This window comes from Gobius niger (assembly GCF_951799975.1).
Source record: "Gobius niger genome assembly, chromosome: 22".
NCBI lineage: Eukaryota > Metazoa > Chordata > Actinopteri > Gobiiformes > Gobiidae > Gobius > Gobius niger.
This window is the reverse complement of record NC_136873.1, coordinates 9,375,732-9,397,813: the sequence shown is the minus strand read 5'-3', so window position 1 is coordinate 9,397,813 and position 22,082 is coordinate 9,375,732. Positions and strand designations below refer to the sequence as shown.

The following is a 22,082-nucleotide window of genomic DNA, read 5'->3' as shown; positions in this document are numbered from 1 at the left end:
ATTTTTGTCATTTTTTGCTGTATTTATGTCACTTTTTCTGCTGGATTTTTGTCATTTTTTTATTGTATTTTTGTCATTTTTCTGCTGGATTTTTGTCATTTTTTGCTGGATTTTTGTCACTTTTTTGTTGTATTTTTGTCATTTTTTGCTGTATTTATGTCACTTTTTCTGCTGGATTTTTGTCATTTTTTTATTGTATTTTTGTCATTTTTCTGCTGGATTTTTGTCATTTTTTGCTGGATTTTTGTCACTTTTTTGTTGTATTTTTGTCATTTTTTGCTGTATTTATGTCACTTTTTCTGCTGGATTTTTGTCATTTTTTTATTGTATTTTTGTCATTTTTTGCTTGATTTTTGTAATTTTTTTGCTGGATTTCGTCATTTTTATGCTGGATTTTTGTCTCTTTTTTGCTGTATTTTTGTCACTTTCTTGCTGCCCTTTTGTCACCTTTTTGTTGAGTTTTTGTCATTTTTGTCGCTGTTTTTGGTCACTTTTTAGCGCTTTTTTGTCATGTTTGCCTCCTCATTTTCTTTTTTTCTTTTTCATCGCTGTTTTGTTGCCCCCTTGTGGCCCTTTGTGTGGACAGTTTACCTGGAAAAGAAAAAGAAAAGGGTTTATTCTACACAGTATTTTGAAAACTTAGAAGTACATCCTGTAACGTGAGGAGCGCTCTGAACAAAGGCTTTTATTGTGGAGGTTCCAGGAAGCGTCTCCACGGCAACGACACAACGACACAGCGACACAACACAACGACACAACGACGACACAATAACGACACGCTCCGGGAGACTCGGATCAGAGAGGACGCTGAGCTCGTCTGGATTTACTTTATCACTTTCCAACATTCACCAGGAGCAAACCGAGGGAGCATGACAGGGCTTTTATTTTGAAGAGGAAACAACAGACTTTTATTTTGAAGAGGAAACAACAGACTTTTATTTTGAAGAGTGAAATAAGTAAAATAGCAACTCCCAGGTGAGTTCATAACTTTATGTTTGAAAATAACATTTTATTAAACCCTGTAAAATGAGAATCAGTTTGTGTCAAAACAAAAGCCTTCAAAATAAGAGAAAATTCAAGGAAACTGAAATAAATGGAGGTAGTTCTTTTTTTAAAGATATTTTTCCTCCACACACAAAATAAACTTTACATTCATCCTTGTTTTTTTTTGGTTCAAACTCAAAAAATCAGATGAAAAAAATATAAAATTTGATTTTTATTTTTCTCCAAATTCTTTAAATGTTTTTGTCCCAATCTTCCCCCTTATTGATCACATTTTGTGTTTTATATTTTGAGCAGTAAAAAAGTGCTTTTATTTTGAAGAATAAAGTGATTTTATTTTGAAGCGCAAACAAAAGGCTTTTATTTTGAAGAGTGAAAAAGTGATTTTATTTTGAAGAGGAAAGAAAATGATTTTATTTTGAAGAGGAAAAATTGGTTTTATTTTTGGAGAGTAAACAAAGGCTTTTATTTTTAATAGTAAACAAGGGGCTTTTATTTTTTAAGAGTAAAAAAGTGATTTTATTTTGAAGAGTAAACAAAAAGCTTTTATTTTAAAAAGTAAAAATTGACTCATTTTTGAAGAGTAAATAAGCTACTTTTATTTTGACATAGTTTTTTTTGAAAGATCTTAATTTCTCCACACAATTTTTGGTTCAAAGCTCAAAAAATCCGATGAAAAAATAGAAAATTGGATTTTTAATTTTCTCCAAATTCTTTCAAATTGTTTTGTCCCAATCTTCCCCCTTATTGATCACATTTTGTGTTTTGTATTTTGAGCAGTAAAAAAGTGCTTTTATTTTGAAGAATAAACAAGTGATTTTATTTTTGAAGAGTAAATAAACTACTTTTATTTTGAAATGTAAATATTCACTTTTATTTTGAAGAGTAAAAAAGTGCTTTATTCTGAAGAATAAACAAGGGACTTCTATTTTGAAAATAAAAATAGCCTTTTATTTTGAAGAGCAAAAACTGGCTTTTATTTTGAAGTATAGACAAAGGACTTTATCTGTTCTTCACCTGCAGGGCCAAGACTCCCCGGTTTGTTTCCCGCCCAGCGACATGTCCTGTTTCCGTGGCAACAGGGAGGAGTTTTACGGCGAAGTGCTCCTATTGGACGGCACGTCGCTGAGCCTGAGCGCGGACAGCGGCCTGAAGGTGGCGCTGAGGCGCTTCTTTAACCCTTTATTCTCCTCCCTGTGGCTCACGCCTGTGTTTCCATGGCAGCGGGCGGCGAGGGCGGGGCTTCTGCTGCGGCAGGTGTGCGCTCACCTGGAGCTGGAGCAGACGCAGTTCTTCGGGCTCAAGTTCGACGACACTCGGAGACAAACGGTACCAAGTCATGTTAGAAAAATAAAATAAATGATAAAAACATTTCTTCATTAAAATGATAATAGTGCAGCTGATCTTATCCTTTTAAATAAGACATATTTTCAAAAGCGTTAAAACCTGTAATAGATAAAGACGCATCTCTGGAATCGCCCATATATGGTCATGTTTGAAAACAGTGCAGGGGGAAAACAAACAAAACTACTTTAACAAATGCAGAATTATGAATATAGTTTCTACTAAATAAAGAAACAAAGACATGGGGAGGAGCAGTGGTTCAACAGCCCATAAATACATGAATAATGCAGAATGCTAGCATGATGTTAGTGTCGTGCTAACGCTAGCGCTAGCTAGCACTTGCTATGCACAATCTGCTGTGAATAAACCAGTGCTAATTTCGTCGACTCAAATATTTAGTTTTAAATTTAGTCAAAGTGATATTTTTGTGACTAAAATTGGACTATTTGTTTTATATATATATATATATATATATATATATATATATATATATATATATATATATATATGTTATATATTTATATTTGTTATATATATATATATATATATGTTATATATTTATATTTGTTATATATATATATATATGTGTCCCAGTGGTGGCTGGACCCGCAGAAGCCTCTCTCTCAGCAGGGTCTTATATATTAATGTGTTATATATATATTTATATTTGTATATATATATTTGTGTATATATATTTATATATATGTGTCCCAGTGGTGGCTGGACCCGCAGAAGCCTCTCTCTCAGCAGGGTCTTATATATTAATGTGTTATATATGGATATATTTGTTATATATTTGTCATATATATATATATATATGTGTCCCAGTGGTGGCTGGACCCGCAGAGGCCTCTCTCCCAGCAGGCTCTCGGTGAGTTCTGTTGTTACTCTGTCCCGTCTCTGTGATGAAGCTCACCTGTTGTTTTGTCCCAGCCGGGCCTCCGTACGTCCTTCACTTCAGGGTCAGATTCTTCACCGAGGAGCCGCATCGACTGGAGCCCCGCACCAGGTCAGAGGTCACAGGGGTCAGAGGTCACAGAGGACACAGGGTCAGAGGTCACAGGGGTCAGAGGGTCAGAGGTCACAGAGGAGACAGGGTCAGATTCTTCACCGAGGAGCCGCATCGACTGGAGCCACGCACCAGGTCAGAGGTCACCGGGTCAGAGGTCACAGGGGTCACAGAGGACACAGAGGTCAGAGGTCACAGGGGTCAGAGGGTCAGAGGTCACAGAGGAGACAGGGTCAGAGGGTCAGAGGTCACAGGGGTCAGAGGTCACAGAGGAGACAGGGTCAGATTCTTCACCGAGGAGCCGCATCGACTGGAGCCACGCACCAGGTCAGAGGTCACAGGGTCAGAGGTCACAGGTCAGAGGTCACAGAGGACACAGGGTCACAGAGGTCACAGAGGACACAGGGTCAGAGGTCACCAGGTCAGAGGTCACTGGGTCAGAGGTCACAGAGGACACAGGGTCATGTTTTTATTTGATTTAAAGGCATAAAAAAGAGAGTAGATAATAAAAAAAAACCACATAAAAGCAAAACAAATGTAAAAGGCTACAGACGTTTTAAAGTGTTAAGGTGCGGTCGACTATTGTACATGTTTTGTGTATTATTGGCTTGTTTTTCCGCAGGACACAGTTTTTCCTGCAGCTGCAGCAGGACGTCGTTATGGGCAACATGCCCCTCCCACCACACATCAGGCCCCGCCTCCAAGCGCTCCGCCTCCAGGGTCAGTACAAATACTTCTACTGTTCCTGCAAATACTTCTACTGTTCCTGCAAATACTCGTACTGTGTTTCCTTCTGTCTCCAGCACAGAGAGGAGACTACGGTGAGGGGGCGGAGTCAGAGCACAACCAGGAAGTGACCACCATCTACAGGGCCCTGAGGTAAGCCCCGCCCACAGACCACAGAGTACTGCAGTAGGATCATATGTATGCACCAGTGTCTATGTGTACTCGTGTGTACTTGTGTGTACTTGTGTGTACTTGTGTGTACTTGTATTGTGTTGTACTTGTATATACTTGTGTATTTTCCAGAGGAGTATCTCAGAGCGAGGCCCAGACTCTGTTTCTGTCTCTGTGCAGTTCCCTCCCTCTGTACGGAGTCTCTCTGTTCACAGTACAGGTACTACTACTACTACTACTGCTACTGCTACTGCTACTGCTACTGCTACTACTACTACTGCTACTGCTACTGCTACTGCTACTACTACTACTACTACTACTACTACTACTACTACTACTACTACTACTACTACTACTACTACTGCTGCTACTACTGCTACTACTGCTACTACTACTACTACTACTACTACTACTACTACTACTACTGCTACTACTGCTACTACTACTGCTACTGCTACTGCTACTGCTACTGCTACTGCTGCTACTGCTACTGCTACTGCTACTGCTACTGCTACTGCTACTGCTACTGCTACTGCTACTACTACTACTACTACTGCTACTACTGCTACTACTGCTACTACTGCTACTACTACTACTGCTACTGCTACTGCTACTGCTACTGCTACTACTACTACTGCTACTGCTACTGCTACTGCTACTGCTACTGCTACTACTGCTACTGCTACTGCTACTGCTACTGCTACTACTACTACTACTACTGCTACTGCTACTGCTACTACTACTACTACTACTACTACTACTGCTACTGCTACTGCTACTACTACTACTACTACTACTACTACTACTACTACTGCTACTACTACTACTACTACTACTACTACTACTACTACTACTACTACTACTACTACTACTGCTACTACTACTACTACTACTGCAGTACTACTATAAAACTACTACAATCCTACTGCACAACACACGTACTATACTGCGATACTTCAATACAACACGTACTATACTGTGATACTTCAATACAACACGTACTATACTGTGATACTTCAATACTACACGTACTATACTGTGATACTTCAATACTACACGTACTATACTGTGATACTTCAATACTACACGTACTATACTGCGATACTTCAATACTACACGTACTATACTGTGATACTTCAATACTACACGTACTATACTGCGATACTTCAATACTACACGTACTATACTGCGATCCTTTACTGTCTCATGAACTCCATCTCCCATGATGCTTTGCAGGGCCAGAACCAGAGCGAGTACTTCCTGGGTCCGACTCCAGGGGGCGTGGTCATCTACAGGAGCCGCACTCTGGTCGGGAAGTACTTCTGGTACTGCGATATTTCAGTACAGCGTGTACTTTTACTGCGATATTTCAATACAACACATACTTGTACTTCATAGTGTTAATTAGGGGCTCAGGGAGTAAAGAAATAGCTTTTATTTTGAAGAGTTAAACATGGCTTTTAATTTGAAGAGTGAATAAAGTATTTTATTTTGAAGAATAAGAAAATGGCTTTTATTTTGAAAAGTAAAGAAAATGCTTCTATTTTGAAGAATAAAAAAGAGCTTTTATTTCAAACAGTAAAAATAGTAAAAATTAGTTTTATTTTTAAGAGTAAACAAAGGCTTTTATTTTGAAGGATAAAAAAGGGCTTTAATTTCAAACGGTAAAATTATTTTTAGTTTTAACAGTAAACAAATGCTTCTATTTTATATAAAACGGTAAAAATAATAAAAAATAGTTTTAGTTTAAAGAGTAAACAAAGGTCTTTTATTTTGAAGAATAAACAAAGGTCTTTTATTTTGAAGAATGAAAACATGTTTATCTTAAAGAGTAAACAAAGGTCTTTTATTTTGAAAGCGTGACTGCAGTTGATCTTTCTCTGCTTCAGGAGCAGAATCACGAAGCTTCGTTACAAAAAGCAGAGGTTTGAACTTCGCGTCGCCAACAGGAACGTGAGTCTCACGAACACGGAATCGACCCTTAAACACGGAATGAACGTGTGATAAAACATCAACGCCGTGACCTCACTGTCATACCCCAGGGCTCAGAGACGTCCTTCCTGTTCCAGAGCCCGTCTCGCGCCGACTGCAAACGGCTGTGGAGCGTCTGCGTCCAGCACCACGCCTTCTACAGGTCACACCACGCTACTGCACCTTATACTAAAGCCTCCTACAGGTCACACCACGCTACTGCACCTTATACTAAAGCCTCACACAGGTCACACCACGCTACTGCACCTTACACTAAAGCCTTCTACAGGTCACACCACGCTACTGCACCTTATACTAAAGCCTCCTACAGGTCACACTACGCTACTGCACCTCCTACAGGTCACACCACGCTACTGCACCTTATACTACAGCCTCCTACAGGTCACACCACGCTACTGCACCTTATACTAAAGCCTCCTACAGGTCACACCACGCTACTGCACCTTATACTACAGCCTCCTACAGGTCACACCACGCTACTGCACCTTACACTAAAGCCTCCTACAGGTCACACCACGCTACTGCACCTTATACTACAGCCTCCTACAGGTCACACCACGCTACTGCACCTTACACTAAAGCCTCCTACAGGTCACACCACGCTACTGCACCTTACACTAAAGCCTTCTACAGGTCACACCACGCTACTGCACCTTACACTAAAGCCTTCTACAGGTCACACCACGCTACTGCACCTTATACTAAAGCCTCCTACAGGTCACACCACGCTACTGCACCTTATACTAAAGCCTCCTACAGGTCACACCACGCTACTGCACCTTATACTAAAGCCTTCTACAGGTCACACCACGCTACTGCACCTTATACTAAAGCCTCCTACAGGTCACACCACGCTACTGCACCTTATACTAAAGCCTCCTACAGGTCACACCACGCTACTGCACCTTACACTAAAGCCTCCTACAGGTCACACCACGCTACTGCACCTTATACTAAAGCCTCCTACAGGTCACACCACGCTACTGCACCTTACACTAAAGCCTCCTACAGGTCACACCACGCTACTGCACCTTACACTAAAGCCTCCTACAGGTCACACCACGCTACTGCACCTCACACAGGTCACACCACGCTACTGCACCTTACACTAAAGCCTCCTACAGGTCACACCACGCTACTGCACCTTATACTAAAGCCTCCTACAGGTCACACCACGCTACTGCACCTTACACTAAAGCCTCCTACAGGTCACACCACGCTACTGCACCTTACACTAAAGCCTCCTACAGGTCACACCACGCTACTGCACCTCACACAGGTCACACCACGCTACTGCACCTCATACTAAAGCCTCCTACAGGTCACACCACGCTACTGCACCTTATGCTAAAGCCTCCTACAGGTCACACCACGCTACTGCACCTTATACTAAAGCCTCCTACAGGTCACACCACGCTACTGCACCTTATGCTAAAGCCTCCTACAGGTCACACCACGCTACTGCACCTTATACTAAAGCCTCCTACAGGTCACACCACGCTACTGCACCTTAAACTAAAGCCTCCTACAGGTCACACCACGCTACTGCAGCTTACACTAAAGCCTCCTACAGGTCACACCACGCTACTGCACCTCCTACAGGTCACACCACGCTACTGCACCTTATGCTAAAGCCTCCTACAGGTCACACCACGCTACTGCACCTTATGCTAAAGCCTCCTACAGGTCACACCACGCTACTGCACCTCACACAGGTCACACCACGCTACTGCACCTTATACTAAAGCCTCCTACAGGTCACACCACGCTACTACACCTCACACAGGTCACACCACGCTACTGCACCTTATACTAAAGCCTTCTACAGGTCACACCACGCTACTGCACCTTATACTAAAGCCTTCTACAGGTCACACCACGCTACTGCACCTCACACAGGTCACACCACGCTACTGCACCTTATGCTAAAGCCTCCTACAGGTCACACCACGCTACTGCACCTTACACTAAAGCCTCCTACAGGTCACACCACGCTACTGCACCTTATACTAAAGCCTTCTACAGGTCACACCACGCTACTGCACCTTATACTAAAGCCTTCTACAGGTCACACCACGCTACTACACCTCACACAGGTCACACCACGCTACTGCAGCTTATACCAAAGCCTCCTACAGGTCACACATTTTTTGTCACATTTTTGTCATTTTTTCATCCATTTTTTATCACATTTTTGTCTTTTTTTTGTCACATTTTTGTCACATTTTTGTCACATTTTTTGTCACATTTTTGTCACATTTTTTGTCACATTTTTGTCATTTTTTGTCACATTTTTGTCATTTTTTTGTCACATTTTTGTAATTTTTTTGTAATTTTTTTGTCACATTTTTGTCATTTTTTCATCCATTTTTTATCACATTATTGTCTTTTTTTTTGTCACATTGTTGTAATTTTTTCAACAATTTTTTGTCACATTTTTGTATTTTTTGTCACATTTTTTTCACATTTTTGTCACATTTTTGTATTTTTTGTCACATTTTTTTCACATTTTTTGTCACATTTTTGTAATTTTTTTGTAATTTTTTTGTAATTTTTTAGTCACATTTTTTGTCACATTTTTTGTCACATTTTTGTAATTTTTTTGTCACATTTTTGTCACATTTTTGTCACATTTTTTGTCACATTTTTTGTCACATTTTTGTGTTTTTTTGTCACATTGTTGTAATTTTTTCAACAATTTTTTGTCACATTTTTGTAATTTTTTTGTCACATTTTTGTCACATTTTTGTAATTTTTTTGTCACATTTTTTGTCACATTTTTGTAATTTTTTTGTCACATTTTTGTCACATTTTTGTCACATTTGTGTATTTTTTGTCACATTTTTTGTCACATTTTTTTAATTTTTTTGTCACATTTTTGTCACATTTTTGTAATTTTTTCGTCATTTTTTCGTCAATTTTTCATCCATTTTTCGTCACTGTTTTGACGCTTCTGCACCTTACACTAAAGCCTCCTACAGGTCACATCACGCTACTGCGGCTATTTGCACTCACTCCTCATACATTACTTTAGTTTAATTTTTTTTTTTTCATAATTTATCTTTATTCATTTCTTTTATTTTGTTCTTTTATTTTTTTTAATTTAATCTATTGTCATTTTTGTTGTTGCTTTTTATATTTGTATCTTTCAATTTGTATTTTTCATGTTTGTATTTTTTTGTTTGTGTTTTTTTATTTGTTAGGAATATTTTGAATTTATTTATTTTTCTGTAATTTTCTTTGTATTTTTTTGGTTTGTTTTATTTTTAGTTATTTATTTTTTGTTGTTTCCATTTGTAATTTTTCTTTTTTTTTTTAGTATCTTAGCTTTTTTCTTTCCTAGTGGTCATAGTGCACTGCTACTACTGCACCTCACTCTTTACTCTTTACTCTTTACTCTCTTTACTCTTGTACCTTTTGGTTTATTTCCCAGAATGCAATGCGGAGCGGATCCTCAGGGAATCAAACCCGCGACCAGCCTCCGGGCGCTCGTGCTGCCGCGCTTCAGCTCCACCAATCACAATTCGGCTCTTACCGAATCCTCCAATCAGAAAGCTCCTCTGCGCTCAGACGGGGAAGTGGTGCAGACGGCGCCCCCTGCAGTCTCCAGGTCAGACTGCACCAACAGCAGCAGGAACACCTCTGTATTATATATTCATGGGTTTCTGATTTCAGGACGGTGGGCGGGGCTTCCTCCACAGGGGGCGGGGCCACACCTCAGAGCAGCAGCAGCAATGCACCCTGGGAAAACGGCGCTCACTCCGGGTATGTCAACAATATTTGTAGTTTTTCTGTTTTCCTGTTTATTCATGTTTTTCCATTTTATGTATTTTCTTCATAGTTTTATCGATTTTGAGTTTTATTTTGAGCATTTTGGGCATTTTTCCAATTTATATATTTCATCTGTTGTATTTTAGTATTTTTGCTCTTTTTTATTAATTAATAGTCATTTTATTGGGTTTCTTTGATTGCATTTTCAGATTATTTTCTTCAGTTTTTAGTTTTGTAGGTTTTTAATTAATATTCTTTATTGTTTGTAGTTTTTATTGAATTTTGCAGCTTAACATGTTCATATATTTTTTGTATTTTGATGTGTTTCTTTTGTAGTTTTTCAGTTTTAGAATATATTAGTATTTTTGTATTTTTTTGTACTGTAGCTTTCAACTTTTACTTAGTACTTATATATTCATATATGTATGTATATCTATATATGTATATATACTTTTTTTATTTTGTAGTTTTTCAGTTTTAGTATTTATTCATATTTTTGTAGTTTTTGTATTTTATGTGTTTTTTTATAGCTTTATAGATTTTGAGTTTTATTTGTAGTATTTCGGGCATTTTTTGAATTTATATGTGTCATTTGTTGTATTTTTGCTCTTTTTATTAATATATATTTTTTCATTCTTAGTCTTTTTATTGGGTTTCTTTGGTCGTATTTTCATATTATTTTCTTCAGTTTTTAGTTTTGTAGGTTTTCAGTTTCAGTATTTATTAATATTCTTCATTGTTTGTAGTTTTTATTGAATTTTGCAGCTTAACATGTTCATATATTTTTGTATTTTGATATATTTCTTTTGTAGTTATTCAGTTTCAGAATATATTAGTGTTTTTGTAGTTTGTATTTTTTGTACAGTAGCTTTATAGATTTCGACTTTTACTTTTAGTTCTTATATATATAGATGTATATTTACTTGTTTTTATCCTTTTGTAGTTTTAGTATTTATTCATTTTTTTTTATAGCTTTGTAGATTTCGTTTTTTATTTGTAGATTTTGGTCATTTTTTTTTAATCTATGTATATATCATTTGTTGTATTTTAGTATTTTTTCTCTCTTTGTTATATTTTTTTTTAATTGTTTGTAGTTTTTATTGAATTTTGCAGCTGAACATGTTCATATATTTTTGTATTTTAAAGTATTTCTTTTGTAGTTTTTCAGTTTCAGAATATATTAGTATTTTCGTAGTTTGTATTTTTTTCTACAGTAGCTTTATAGATTTCAACTTTTACTTAGTACTTATATATTTATCTATATATATATTTATATATGTATATATTTATATATGTGTATATACTTTTTTTATTTTGTAGTTCAGTTTTAGTATTATTCATATTTTTGTAGTTTTTGTATTTTATGTATTTTTTTTTGTTTTATAGATTTGGGCATTTTTTTTAATTTTTGTATATCATTTGTTGTATTTTAGTATTTTTCCTCTTTTTAATTAATATTTTTAATTTTTAGTCTTTTTATTGGGTTTCTTGGGTTTTGTAGTTTTTCAGCTTTAGTATTATTCATATTTTTGTAGTTTTTGTATTTTATGTATTTTTTTTTATAGCTATCGATTTTGAATTTTATTTGTAGTATTTTGGGCATTTTTTAAATTTATATTTGTCATTTGTTGTATTTTTGCTCTTTTTATTAATATTTTTTTTAGTCTTAGTCTTTTTATTGGGTTTCTTTAGTTGTATTTTCAGTTTTTTGTTTCGTAATATTCTTTATTGTTGTAGTTTTTATTGAATTTTGCAGCTTAACATGTTCATATATTTTTGTATTTCTTTTGTAGTTTTGCAGTTTTCGAATTTATTAGTATTTTTGTAGTTTGTATTTTTTTGTACTGTAGCTTTATAGATTTCAACTTTTACTCAGTACTTATGTATTCATATATGTTTATATATATTTATATATACTTTTTTTATTGTGTAGTTTTTCAGCTTTAGTATAATTGATATTTTTGTAGTTTTTGTATTTTATGTTGTTTTTATAACTTTATAGATTTGGAGTTTTATTTGTAGTATTTTGGGCATTTTTTTAATTGATGTATATCATTTGTTGTATTTTTGCTCTTTTTATTAAGATTTTTTTTAGTCTTTTCTTTAGTCTTTTTATTGGGTTTCTTTGGTTGTATTTTCATTTTATTTTCTTCAGTTTTTAGTTTTGTACGTTACTATATATACTTATATATATATATATATATATTTATATATGTTATATACTTTTTTATTTGGTAGTTTTTCAGTTTTAGTATTATTAGTATTAGTTTTAATTGTAGTGTTTCAGGCATTTTTTAAATTTATATACATCATTTGTTTTATTTTTCTTCTTTTTATTAATATTTTTTTTATTTTTAGTGTTTTTATTGGGTTTCTTGGGTTTCGTAGTTTTTCAGCTTTAGTATTTATTCATATTTTTGTAGTTTTTGTATTTTATGTATTTTGTTTATAGCTTTATCGATTTTGAGTTTTATTTGTAGTATTTTGGGCATTTTTTAAATTTATATTTGTCATTTGTTGTATTTTTGCTCTTTTTATTAATATATTTTTTTATTCTTAGTCTTTTTATTGGGTTCCTTTGGTTATATTTTCATATTGTTTTCTTCAGTTTTTTGTTTTGTAATATTCTTTATTGTTGTAGTTTTTATTGAATTTTGCAGCTTAACATGTTCATATATTTTTGTATTTCTTTTGTAGTTTTGCAGTTTTAGAATATATTAGTATTTTTGTAGTTTGTATTTTTTTGTACTTTTTCTTACTACTTATGTATTCATATATGTATATATATATTTATATATACTTTTTTTATTTTGTAGTTTTTCAGTTTTAGTATAATTGATATTTTTTGTAGTTTTTGTATTTTATGTATTTTTTTATAGCTTTATAGATTTTGAGTTTTATTTGTAGTATTTTGGGCATTTTTTTAATTTATGTATATCATTTGTTGTATTTTTGCTCTTTTTATTATTATTATTTTATTAGGTTTCTTGGGTTTCTTAGTTTTTCAGTTTGAGAATTATTCATATTTTTGTAGTTTTTGTATTTTATGTATTTTTTATAGCTTTATCAATTTTGAGTTTTATTTGTAGTATTTTGTGCATTTTTTAAATGTATATAAATCATTTGTTGTATTTTAGTATTTTTGCTCTTATTGTTAATATTTTTTTCTTTTTAGTCTTTTTATTGGGTTTCTTGGGTTTCGTAGTTTTTCAGTTTTAGTATCATTCATATTTTTGTTTTTGTATTTTTTACCAGTTTTTTATAGCCTTATAGATTTTGAGTTGTAGTTTTAGCACTTTTTGCATTTGTATTGTGTTTTTGTATATTAGATCAATAGATTTTATTTTTGGTTGTATCTTTATGTTTTTGTCCATGTCCAAATATGATTTGTGTTTCCTCTTCTTCAGGGGATTGTTCCAGCCGCGGTTTCCCGTGAGCTCCGCAGACCCACAGCGCCCCCACAGGTCGGTCTCTGCCGTCACACGCGCCGCATGCGCATCACGTCCCTGACACTCGTCTCTGATTGGCTATCGCAGACGCAGCCGGAGCCTGGACGGCGAGCGGCCAATCGGAGCGCCGCGTCGCCGGGCTCGTTCCCACGGCAACAGCAGCAGCGAATCGGAGCGGAGCGAGCGGCGGCAGAGGCGGAGACACACGCCTGACTCCGCCCACCGTCGCCGCGGGAACCGATCGTGAGAAAAAAAGCTTTTATTGTGAAAACGCAGCACATTTAAGGCTTTTATTGTGAAAACATGAAACATTTAAGGCTTTTATTGTGAAAACGCTAAACATTTAAGGCTTTTATTGTGAAAACATGAAACATTTAAGGCTTTTATTGTGAAAACATTAAACATTTAAGGCTTTTATTGTGAAATCATTAAACATTTAAGGCTTTTATTGTGAAAACATTCAACATTTAAGGCTTTTATTGTGAAAACATGAAACATTTAAGGCTTTTATTGTGAAAACATTAAACATTTAAGGCTTTTATTGTGAAAACATGAAACATTTAAGGCTTTTATTGTGAAAACATTAAACATTTAAGGCTTTTATTGTGAAAACACTAAACATTTAAGGCTTTTATTGTGAAAACATGAATCATTTAAGGCTTTTTTTGTGAAAACATGAAACATTTAAGGCTTTTATTGTGAAATCATTAAACATTTAAGGCTTTTATTGTGAAAACATTAAACATTTAAGGCTTTTATTGTGAAAACATGAATCATTTAAGGCTTTTATTGTGAAAACATGAATCATTTAAGGCTTTTATTGTGAAAACATGAATCATTTAAGGCTTTTATTGTGAAAACATGAATCATTTAAGGCTTTTATTGTGAAAACATTAAACATTTAAGGCTTTTATTGTGAAAACATTAAACATTTAAGGCTTTTATTGTGAAAACATGAAACATTTAAGGCTTTTATTGTGAAAACATGAAACATTTAAGGCTTTTATTGTGAAAACACTAAACATTTAAGGCTTTTATTGTGAAAACATGAAACATTTAAGGCTTTTATTGTGAAAACATTAAACATTTAAGACTTTTATTGTGAAAACACTAAACATTTAAGGCTTTTATTGTGAAAACATTAAACATTTAAGGCTTTTATTGTGAAAACATGAAACATTTAAGGCTTTTATTGTGAAAACATGAAACATTTATGACTTTTATTGTGAAAACATGAAACATTTAAGGCTTTTATTGTGAAAACATTAAACATTTAAGGCTTTTATTGTGAAAACATGAAACATTTAAGGCTTTTATTGTGAAAACGCTAAACATTTAAGGCTTTTATTGTGAAAACATTAAACATTTAAGACTTTTATTGTGAAAACATGAAACATTTAAGGCTTTTATTGTGAAAACATTAAACATTTAAGACTTTTATTGTGAAAACATGAAACATTTAAGACTTTTATTGTGAAAACATGAAACATTTAAGGCTTTTATTGTGAAAACATGAAACATTTAAGACTTTTATTGTGAAAACATGAAACATTTAAGACTTTTATTGTGAAAACATGAAACATTTAAGGCTTTTATTGTGAAAACACTAAACATTTAAGGCTTTTATTGTGAAAACATTCAACATTTAAGACTTTTATTGTGAAAACACTAAACATTTAAGGCTTTTATTGTGAAAACACTAAACATTTAAGGCTTTTATTGTGAAAACATGAAACATTTAAGGCTTTTATTGTGAAAACATGAAACATTTAAGGCTTTTATTGAGAAAACATGAAACATTTAAGGCTTTTATTGAGAAAACATGAAACATTTAAGGCTTTTATTGTGAAAACATGAAACATTTAAGGCTTTTATTGTGAAAACATGAAACATTTAAGGCTTTTATTGAGAAAACATGAAACATTTAAGGCTTTTATTGTGAAAACATGAAACATTTAAGGCTTTTATTGTGAAAACATGAAACATTTAAGGCTTTTATTGTGAAAACATGAAACATTTAAGACTTTTATTGTGAAAACATGAAACATTTAAGGCTTTTATTGTGAAAACATTAAACATTTAAGACTTTTATTATGAAAACATGAAACATTTAAGACTTATATTGTGAAAACATGAAACATTTAAGACTTTTATTGTGAAAACATGAAACATTTAAGGCTTTTATTGTGAAAACATGAAACATTTAAGGCTTTTATTGTGAAAACACTAAACATTTAAGGCTTTTATTGTGAAAACATGAAACATTTAAGGCTTTTATTGAGAAACATGAAACATTTAAGGCTTTTATTGTGAAAACATGAAACATTTAAGGCTTTTATTGTAAAAACATGAAACATTTAAGGCTTTTATTGTAAAAACATGAAACATTTAAGGCTTTTATTGAGAAAACATGAAACATTTAAGGCTTTTATTGTGAAAACATGAAACATTTAAGGCTTTTATTGTGAAATCATTAAACATTTAAGGCTTTTATTGTGAAAACATGAAACATTTAAGACTTTTATTGTGAAAACTTGAAACATTTAAGACTTTTATTGTGAAAACATGAAACATTTAAGGCTTTTATTGTGAAATCATTAAACATTTAAGGCTTTTATTGTGAAAACATGAAACATTTAAGGCTTTTATTGAGAAAACATGAAACATTTAAGGCTTTTATTGTGAAAACATGAAACATTTAAGGCTTTTATTGTGAAAACACTAAACATTTAAGGCTTTTATTGTGAAAACGCTAAACATTTAAGGCTTTTATTGTGAAAACGCTAAACATTTAAGGCTTTTATTGTAAAAACATGAAACATTTAAAGCTTTTATTGTGAAAACGCTAAACATTTAAGGCTTTTATTGTGAAAACATGAAACATTTAAGGCTTTTATTGTGAAAACTTGAAACATTTAAGACTTTTATTGTGAAAACATGAAACATTTAAGTCTTTTATTGTGAAAACACTAAACATTTAAGGCTTTTATTGTGAAAACATGAAACATTTAAGGCTTTTATTGTGAAAACATGAATCATTTAAGGCTTTTATTGTGAAAACATGAAACATTTAAGACTTTTATTGTGAAAACACTAAACATTTAAGACTTTTATTGTGAAAACATTAAACATTTAAGACTTTTATTGTGAAAACATGAAACATTTAAGACTTTTATTGTGAAAACATGAAACATTTAAGACTTTTATTGCGAAAACATGAAACATTTAAGACTTTTATTGTGAAAACATGAAACATTTAAGGCTTTTATTGTGAAAACGCTAAACATTTAAGGCTTTTATTGTGAAAACATGAAACATTTAAGGCTTTTATTGTGAAAACATGAAACATTTAAGGCTTTTATTGTAAAAACATGAAACATTTAAGGCTTTTATTGTGAAAACATGAAACATTTAAGACTTTTATTGTGAAAACATTAAACATTTAAGACTTTTATTGTGAAAACATGAAACATTTAAGGCTTTTATTGTGAAAACATTAAACATTTAAGGCTTTTATTGTGAAAACATGAAACATTTAAGGCTTTTATTGTGAAAACATTAAACATTTAAGGCTTTTATTGTGAAAACATGAAACATTTAAGACTTTTATTGTGAAAACATGAAACATTTAAGGCTTTTATTGTGAAAACATTAAACATTTAAGACTTTTATTGTGAAAACATTAAACATTTAAGGCTTTTATTGTGAAAACATTAAACATTTAAGGCTTTTATTGTGAAAACATGAAACATTTAAGGTTTTTATTGTGAAAACACTAAACATTTAAGGCTTTTATTGTGAAAACATGAAACATTTAAGGCTTTTATTGTGAAAACACTAAACATTTAAGGCTTTTATTGTGAAAACACTAAACATTTAAGGCTTTTATTGTGAAAACATGAAACATTTAAGGCTTTTATTGTGAAAACACTAAACATTTAAGGCTTTTATTGTGAAAACATGAAACATTTAAGGCTTTTATTGTGAAAACATTTAACGGTTTTACTGTGAAAACATTAAACCTTTAAGGCTTTTATTGTGAAAACATGAAACATTTAACGGTTTTATTGTGAAAACACATGAAGGGTCTGATATTTGTTAAAAGTTCCTGTTTTTCTCGTTTTCAGCCGAAGTCCAGACGCCGCCGTTTGGAAACACATCCAGTGAGCCACGTTTCATTCTGTTTTTCTGCTTTTATCTGTTGTTCTAGTTTTGAAGTTTGAGTTTTATAGCTTTATATTGTCGTTTATGTGATGTTTAGTTGTTTCTTCTTCTCTTTTTCTTTACATTTTCAACAGTTTCATCAATTCTTTTGGTTTTGTATTGTTTTCTGTGGCATTTTTTTAGCTCTTTTTTTCATTTTTGTAGTGAAGTATTTCCTTTTATCTTCTTTCCTGGTTCCGTGTTGCTGTATATGTGCTCCGTGGCTCCGTTGTAGCGCCCCCTGCTGGTTAAACCCTCTGCTCGGTTTGTTTCAGGACGCAGCTGCTGGAGCCTGACGAGCGTTTACAGCGAGAGACGGAGGAGATCGGCTTCACGTCCGTCCGGTCAGTCTGATCCTCCTGCTCTTTTGTTCTGGTCGTTTTTCTTGTTTCATCACGAGCTGTTGCTTTTTTGTCTCTGTTTTCTTGTGTTTATGTCACTTTATCTTGTTGCTCTTTGTTACTTTGTTGTTGGTTTTTCATCACTGTTTAGTCTGTGCTTGTCATTTGTTTATTGTCGCTGTTTTGACACTTTCTTCCAGAAGCTTTCAGATTTGGGTAAAGCCAAACTCGGTTCATAGGTTAACCTCTTCACTCCCGCCTGAACCGAGAGGATCTTTTTCCTCACGTCACCAGATTATTTTTTTTTCCCATCATTTTTTTGTTGGGAATTCAACTCATTTTTGTAACTTTTTTGTCATTTTTTGTCTTTTTTTGTCACATTTTTATCATTTTTTTGTCACATTTTTGTCATTTTTTTGTCACATTTTTGTCATTTTTTTGTCACATTTTTGTCATTTTTGGTGTTTTTTTTGGTCATTTTTTGTCACGTTTTTATCATTTTTTTGTAATTTTTTTAATACATTTTTTGTCACATTTTTGTCATTTTTTCATCATTTTTTTAATCAAACTTTGCCATTTTTTGTGGTTTTTAATCAAATTTGTGTCGTTTTTTGTCGTTTTTTTTCCATTTTTTGTCATTTTTTTGTCATTTTTTTGTCATTTTTTTGTCACATTTTTATCATTTTTTTGTAATTTTTTAAATACATTTTTTGTCACATTTTTGTCATTTTTTCATCATTTTTTAAATCAAACTTTGCCATTTTTTGTGTTTTTTTTTATCAAATTTGTGTCGCTTTTTGTCGGGTTTTTTTCCATTTTTTGTCATTTTTTTGTCATTTTTTTGTCACATTTTTGTCAATTTTTTGTCATTTTTTTGTCAATTTTTTGTCATTTTTTTGTCATTTTTTGTCACATTTTTGTCATTTTTTTCCATTTTTTTCCATTTTTTGTCATTTTTTTGTCATTTTTTTGTCGTTTTTTTTTGTCAAATTTTTGTTATTTTTTCATCACTTTTTTGTTAATTTCTTGTAACATTTTTGCCACTTTTTCATACATTTTTCGTCACTTCTTTGTCACATTTCCATCATTGTTTTCGTCTCAGTTTTGTCTCTATTTTCTCACTTTTTTCTCAGAAGCTTTTGGATTGGGGTAAAGCCAAACTGGAGTAAATGCACTCGGTTCAGGCGGGAGTTAAGGGGTTAATTCACACTTTCCCTCCTGTGGTTTTGTTTGTGTCCAGAGTGAGCGAGCGGCCAGTCAGAGCGCGGCGTTCTGCGCGTGGGCGGAGACCGCGGCCGTGGGCGTCGGCCTCGGAGCTGGTCCCGCCCCTTCCTGTCGTCACGGCGGCCGACACGTCCGTCGGTCAGCTCCCATGATGCACCTGGAGGACTGGAGGCTGAACTCCCCCCCCTGTTGCTGAGATATTACTTTATTTGGAGAGTTTCGTGGCACTAGGCTAGTGCTAGGCTAGTGCTAGGCTAGTGCTAGGCTAGTGCTAGGCTAGTGCTAGGCTAGTGCATGCCTATGGTATCAGCTAGCCTGCATTAAAAACAGTGTGACCCGCTCCACTAACCATATCTGTGTACATAGAATCATTTAACCATTTTGCATTTAAAGCAGCACTAAGTAACTCTTCCCCCTGGAGGCCGTGAGCGCAACTGCAGGTGTCGTAGAAGGTTGTGATTTTTTAACTTATTAATTGTCTTGGAGAGAAAATCCTACGCTGACAGGAAAGACGAAGGACTGAGGGATATTGTACATCCAATTATACAATGGAAATATTTTTTTTTAACCCTAACCCTTAACTCCCGCCTGAACCGAGCACATTTTCTCCAGTTTAGCTTTACCCCAATCCAAAAGCTTCTGGAAAAAAGGTGAGAAAATAGCAACAAAACTGAGACGAAAACAATGATGGAAATGTGACAAAGAAGTGACGAAACATTGTTGAAAAAAATGATAAAAATGTGATAAAAAAAAAATGGACAAAAAAATGACCAAAATGTGACAAAAATTTGACAAAAAATTACAAAAAAAGTTGAATACCCAACAAAAATGATGGGGAAAAAATGACAAAAATGTGATAAATATGTGATAAAAAATTGACGAAAAAATGACAAAAATGTGATAAAAAATTTACCAAAAAATGGACAAAAAATGACCAAGAAAAATGACAAAAAATTGACGAAAAAATTGACAAAAAATTACAAAAAATGTATAAAAAATTGACTACATTTTTTTTTTAAATTTGACAAAAAATGACAAAAAAAAGTTGAATACGCAACAAAAATGATGGAAAAAAATGACAAAAATGTGATAAAAAATTGACAAAAAAATTACAAAAAATTGACAAAAAATGACAAAAATATGACAAAAAATGACAAAAATATTGACAAAAATGTGACAAAAAATGACAAAAAAGTTACACAAATGAGTTGAATCACCAACAAAAAAATGCTGGAAAAAAACTCTGATGACGTGAGTAAAAAGATCCTCTGGGTTCAGGCGGGAGTTAAGAGGTTAAAGTGACGCTAGCCCGCAGTTAGCTTTGCCCGTTAGCCTGTTAGCTTCTTCTTCGTGATTCCATGAGTGTGTATCGGTGACTCCGGCCCGGTGGCAGCCACCAGGGGGCGATGAAAGACCCTCCAATCCTCCCATCAACACTCGTATCACCCCCACAGGGACTAAAAGGATTCGCTTTAACACGGAGCGTTTTCTCCAGGTTTTTAAACTTTGTTCTGTGTTTATGCGTCGGAATCGTGTTTGTTTGATGTTATAGTAACGCAGTGTAAAACGATAATAAACTCGTGTAATAAATGTAAGTTTCAGCAACAATAGAATCCAGTGTGAGTCTGTAATGTTACTCCTGCACATCTGTAACACGGGCGTCCCTCAGGGCTGCTGCCTTGGACCCTCGCTTTACCCGGAGGATTCAACACTTTACTCACCAGCACAAACGAGGATTACAAATGTTTTAGATACAACACATACTGTGGTCGTGGTGGTGGGATCAAATAAAACTCATTTTTGTAACTTTTTTGTCATTTTTTTGTCATTTTTTTGTCATTTTTTTGTCACATTTTTATCATTTTTTTGTAATTTTTTAAATACATTTTTTGTCACATTTTTGTCATTTTTTCATCATTTTTTAAATCAAACTTTGCCATTTTTTGTGTTTTTTTTTATCAAATTTGTGTCGCTTTTTGTCGGGTTTTTTTCCATTTTTTGTCATTTTTTTGTCATTTTTTTGTCACATTTTTGTCAATTTTTTGTCATTTTTTTGTCAATTTTTTGTCATTTTTTTGTCATTTTTTGTCACATTTTTGTCATTTTTTTCCATTTTTTTCCATTTTTTGTCATTTTTTTGTCATTTTTTTGTCGTTTTTTTTTGTCAAATTTTTGTTATTTTTTCATCACTTTTTTGTTAATTTCTTGTAACATTTTTGCCACTTTTTCATACATTTTTCGTCACTTCTTTGTCACATTTCCATCATTGTTTTCGTCTCAGTTTTGTCTCTATTTTCTCACTTTTTTCTCAGAAGCTTTTGGATTGGGGTAAAGCCAAACTGGAGTAAATGCACTCGGTTCAGGCGGGAGTTAAGGGGTTAATTCACACTTTCCCTCCTGTGGTTTTGTTTGTGTCCAGAGTGAGCGAGCGGCCAGTCAGAGCGCGGCGTTCTGCGCGTGGGCGGAGACCGCGGCCGTGGGCGTCGGCCTCGGAGCTGGTCCCGCCCCTTCCTGTCGTCACGGCGGCCGACACGTCCGTCGGTCAGCTCCCATGATGCACCTGGAGGACTGGAGGCTGAACTCCCCCCCCTGTTGCTGAGATATTACTTTATTTGGAGAGTTTCGTGGCACTAGGCTAGTGCTAGGCTAGTGCTAGGCTAGTGCTAGGCTAGTGCTAGGCTAGTGCTAGGCTAGTGCATGCCTATGGTATCAGCTAGCCTGCATTAAAAACAGTGTGACCCGCTCCACTAACCATATCTGTGTACATAGAATCATTTAACCATTTTGCATTTAAAGCAGCACTAAGTAACTCTTCCCCCTGGAGGCCGTGAGCGCAACTGCAGGTGTCGT

General features: G+C 34.0%; 1 protein-coding gene across 1 annotated transcript; it reads left to right on the top strand.

The window, feature by feature from the left end:
• Nucleotides 1-932: 932 nt before the first annotated feature.
• Nucleotides 933-19,414, top strand: LOC306981586 (band 4.1-like protein 4A). Its single transcript, XM_079581194.1, has 15 exons — nucleotides 933-947; nucleotides 2,001-2,331; nucleotides 3,175-3,217; nucleotides 4,159-4,234; nucleotides 4,385-4,472; nucleotides 5,489-5,577; nucleotides 6,142-6,205; nucleotides 6,295-6,386; nucleotides 9,678-9,854; nucleotides 9,920-10,009; nucleotides 13,423-13,479; nucleotides 13,552-13,707; nucleotides 17,592-17,627; nucleotides 17,943-18,011; nucleotides 19,249-19,414. Exons 2-15 carry the CDS (start codon nucleotides 2,062-2,064, stop codon nucleotides 19,382-19,384), a joined length of 1,443 nt encoding a protein of 480 aa, XP_079437320.1. The 5' UTR covers nucleotides 933-947; nucleotides 2,001-2,061; the 3' UTR covers nucleotides 19,385-19,414.
• Nucleotides 19,415-22,082: the final 2,668 nt, after the last annotated feature.

Excerpts from the sequence above, each read along its gene's own strand:
- LOC306981586 (XM_079581194.1), top strand. The coding sequence starts at position 2,062 with ATGTCCTGTTTCCGTGGCAACAGGGAGGAGTTTTACGGCGAAGTGCTC. Across the intron at positions 2,332-3,174 it reads ACGACACTCGGAGACAAACG|TGGTGGCTGGACCCGCAGAG; the intron begins GTACCAAGTCAT and ends TATGTGTCCCAG. Across the intron at positions 18,012-19,248 it reads ATCGGCTTCACGTCCGTCCG|AGTGAGCGAGCGGCCAGTCA; the intron begins GTCAGTCTGATC and ends GTTTGTGTCCAG.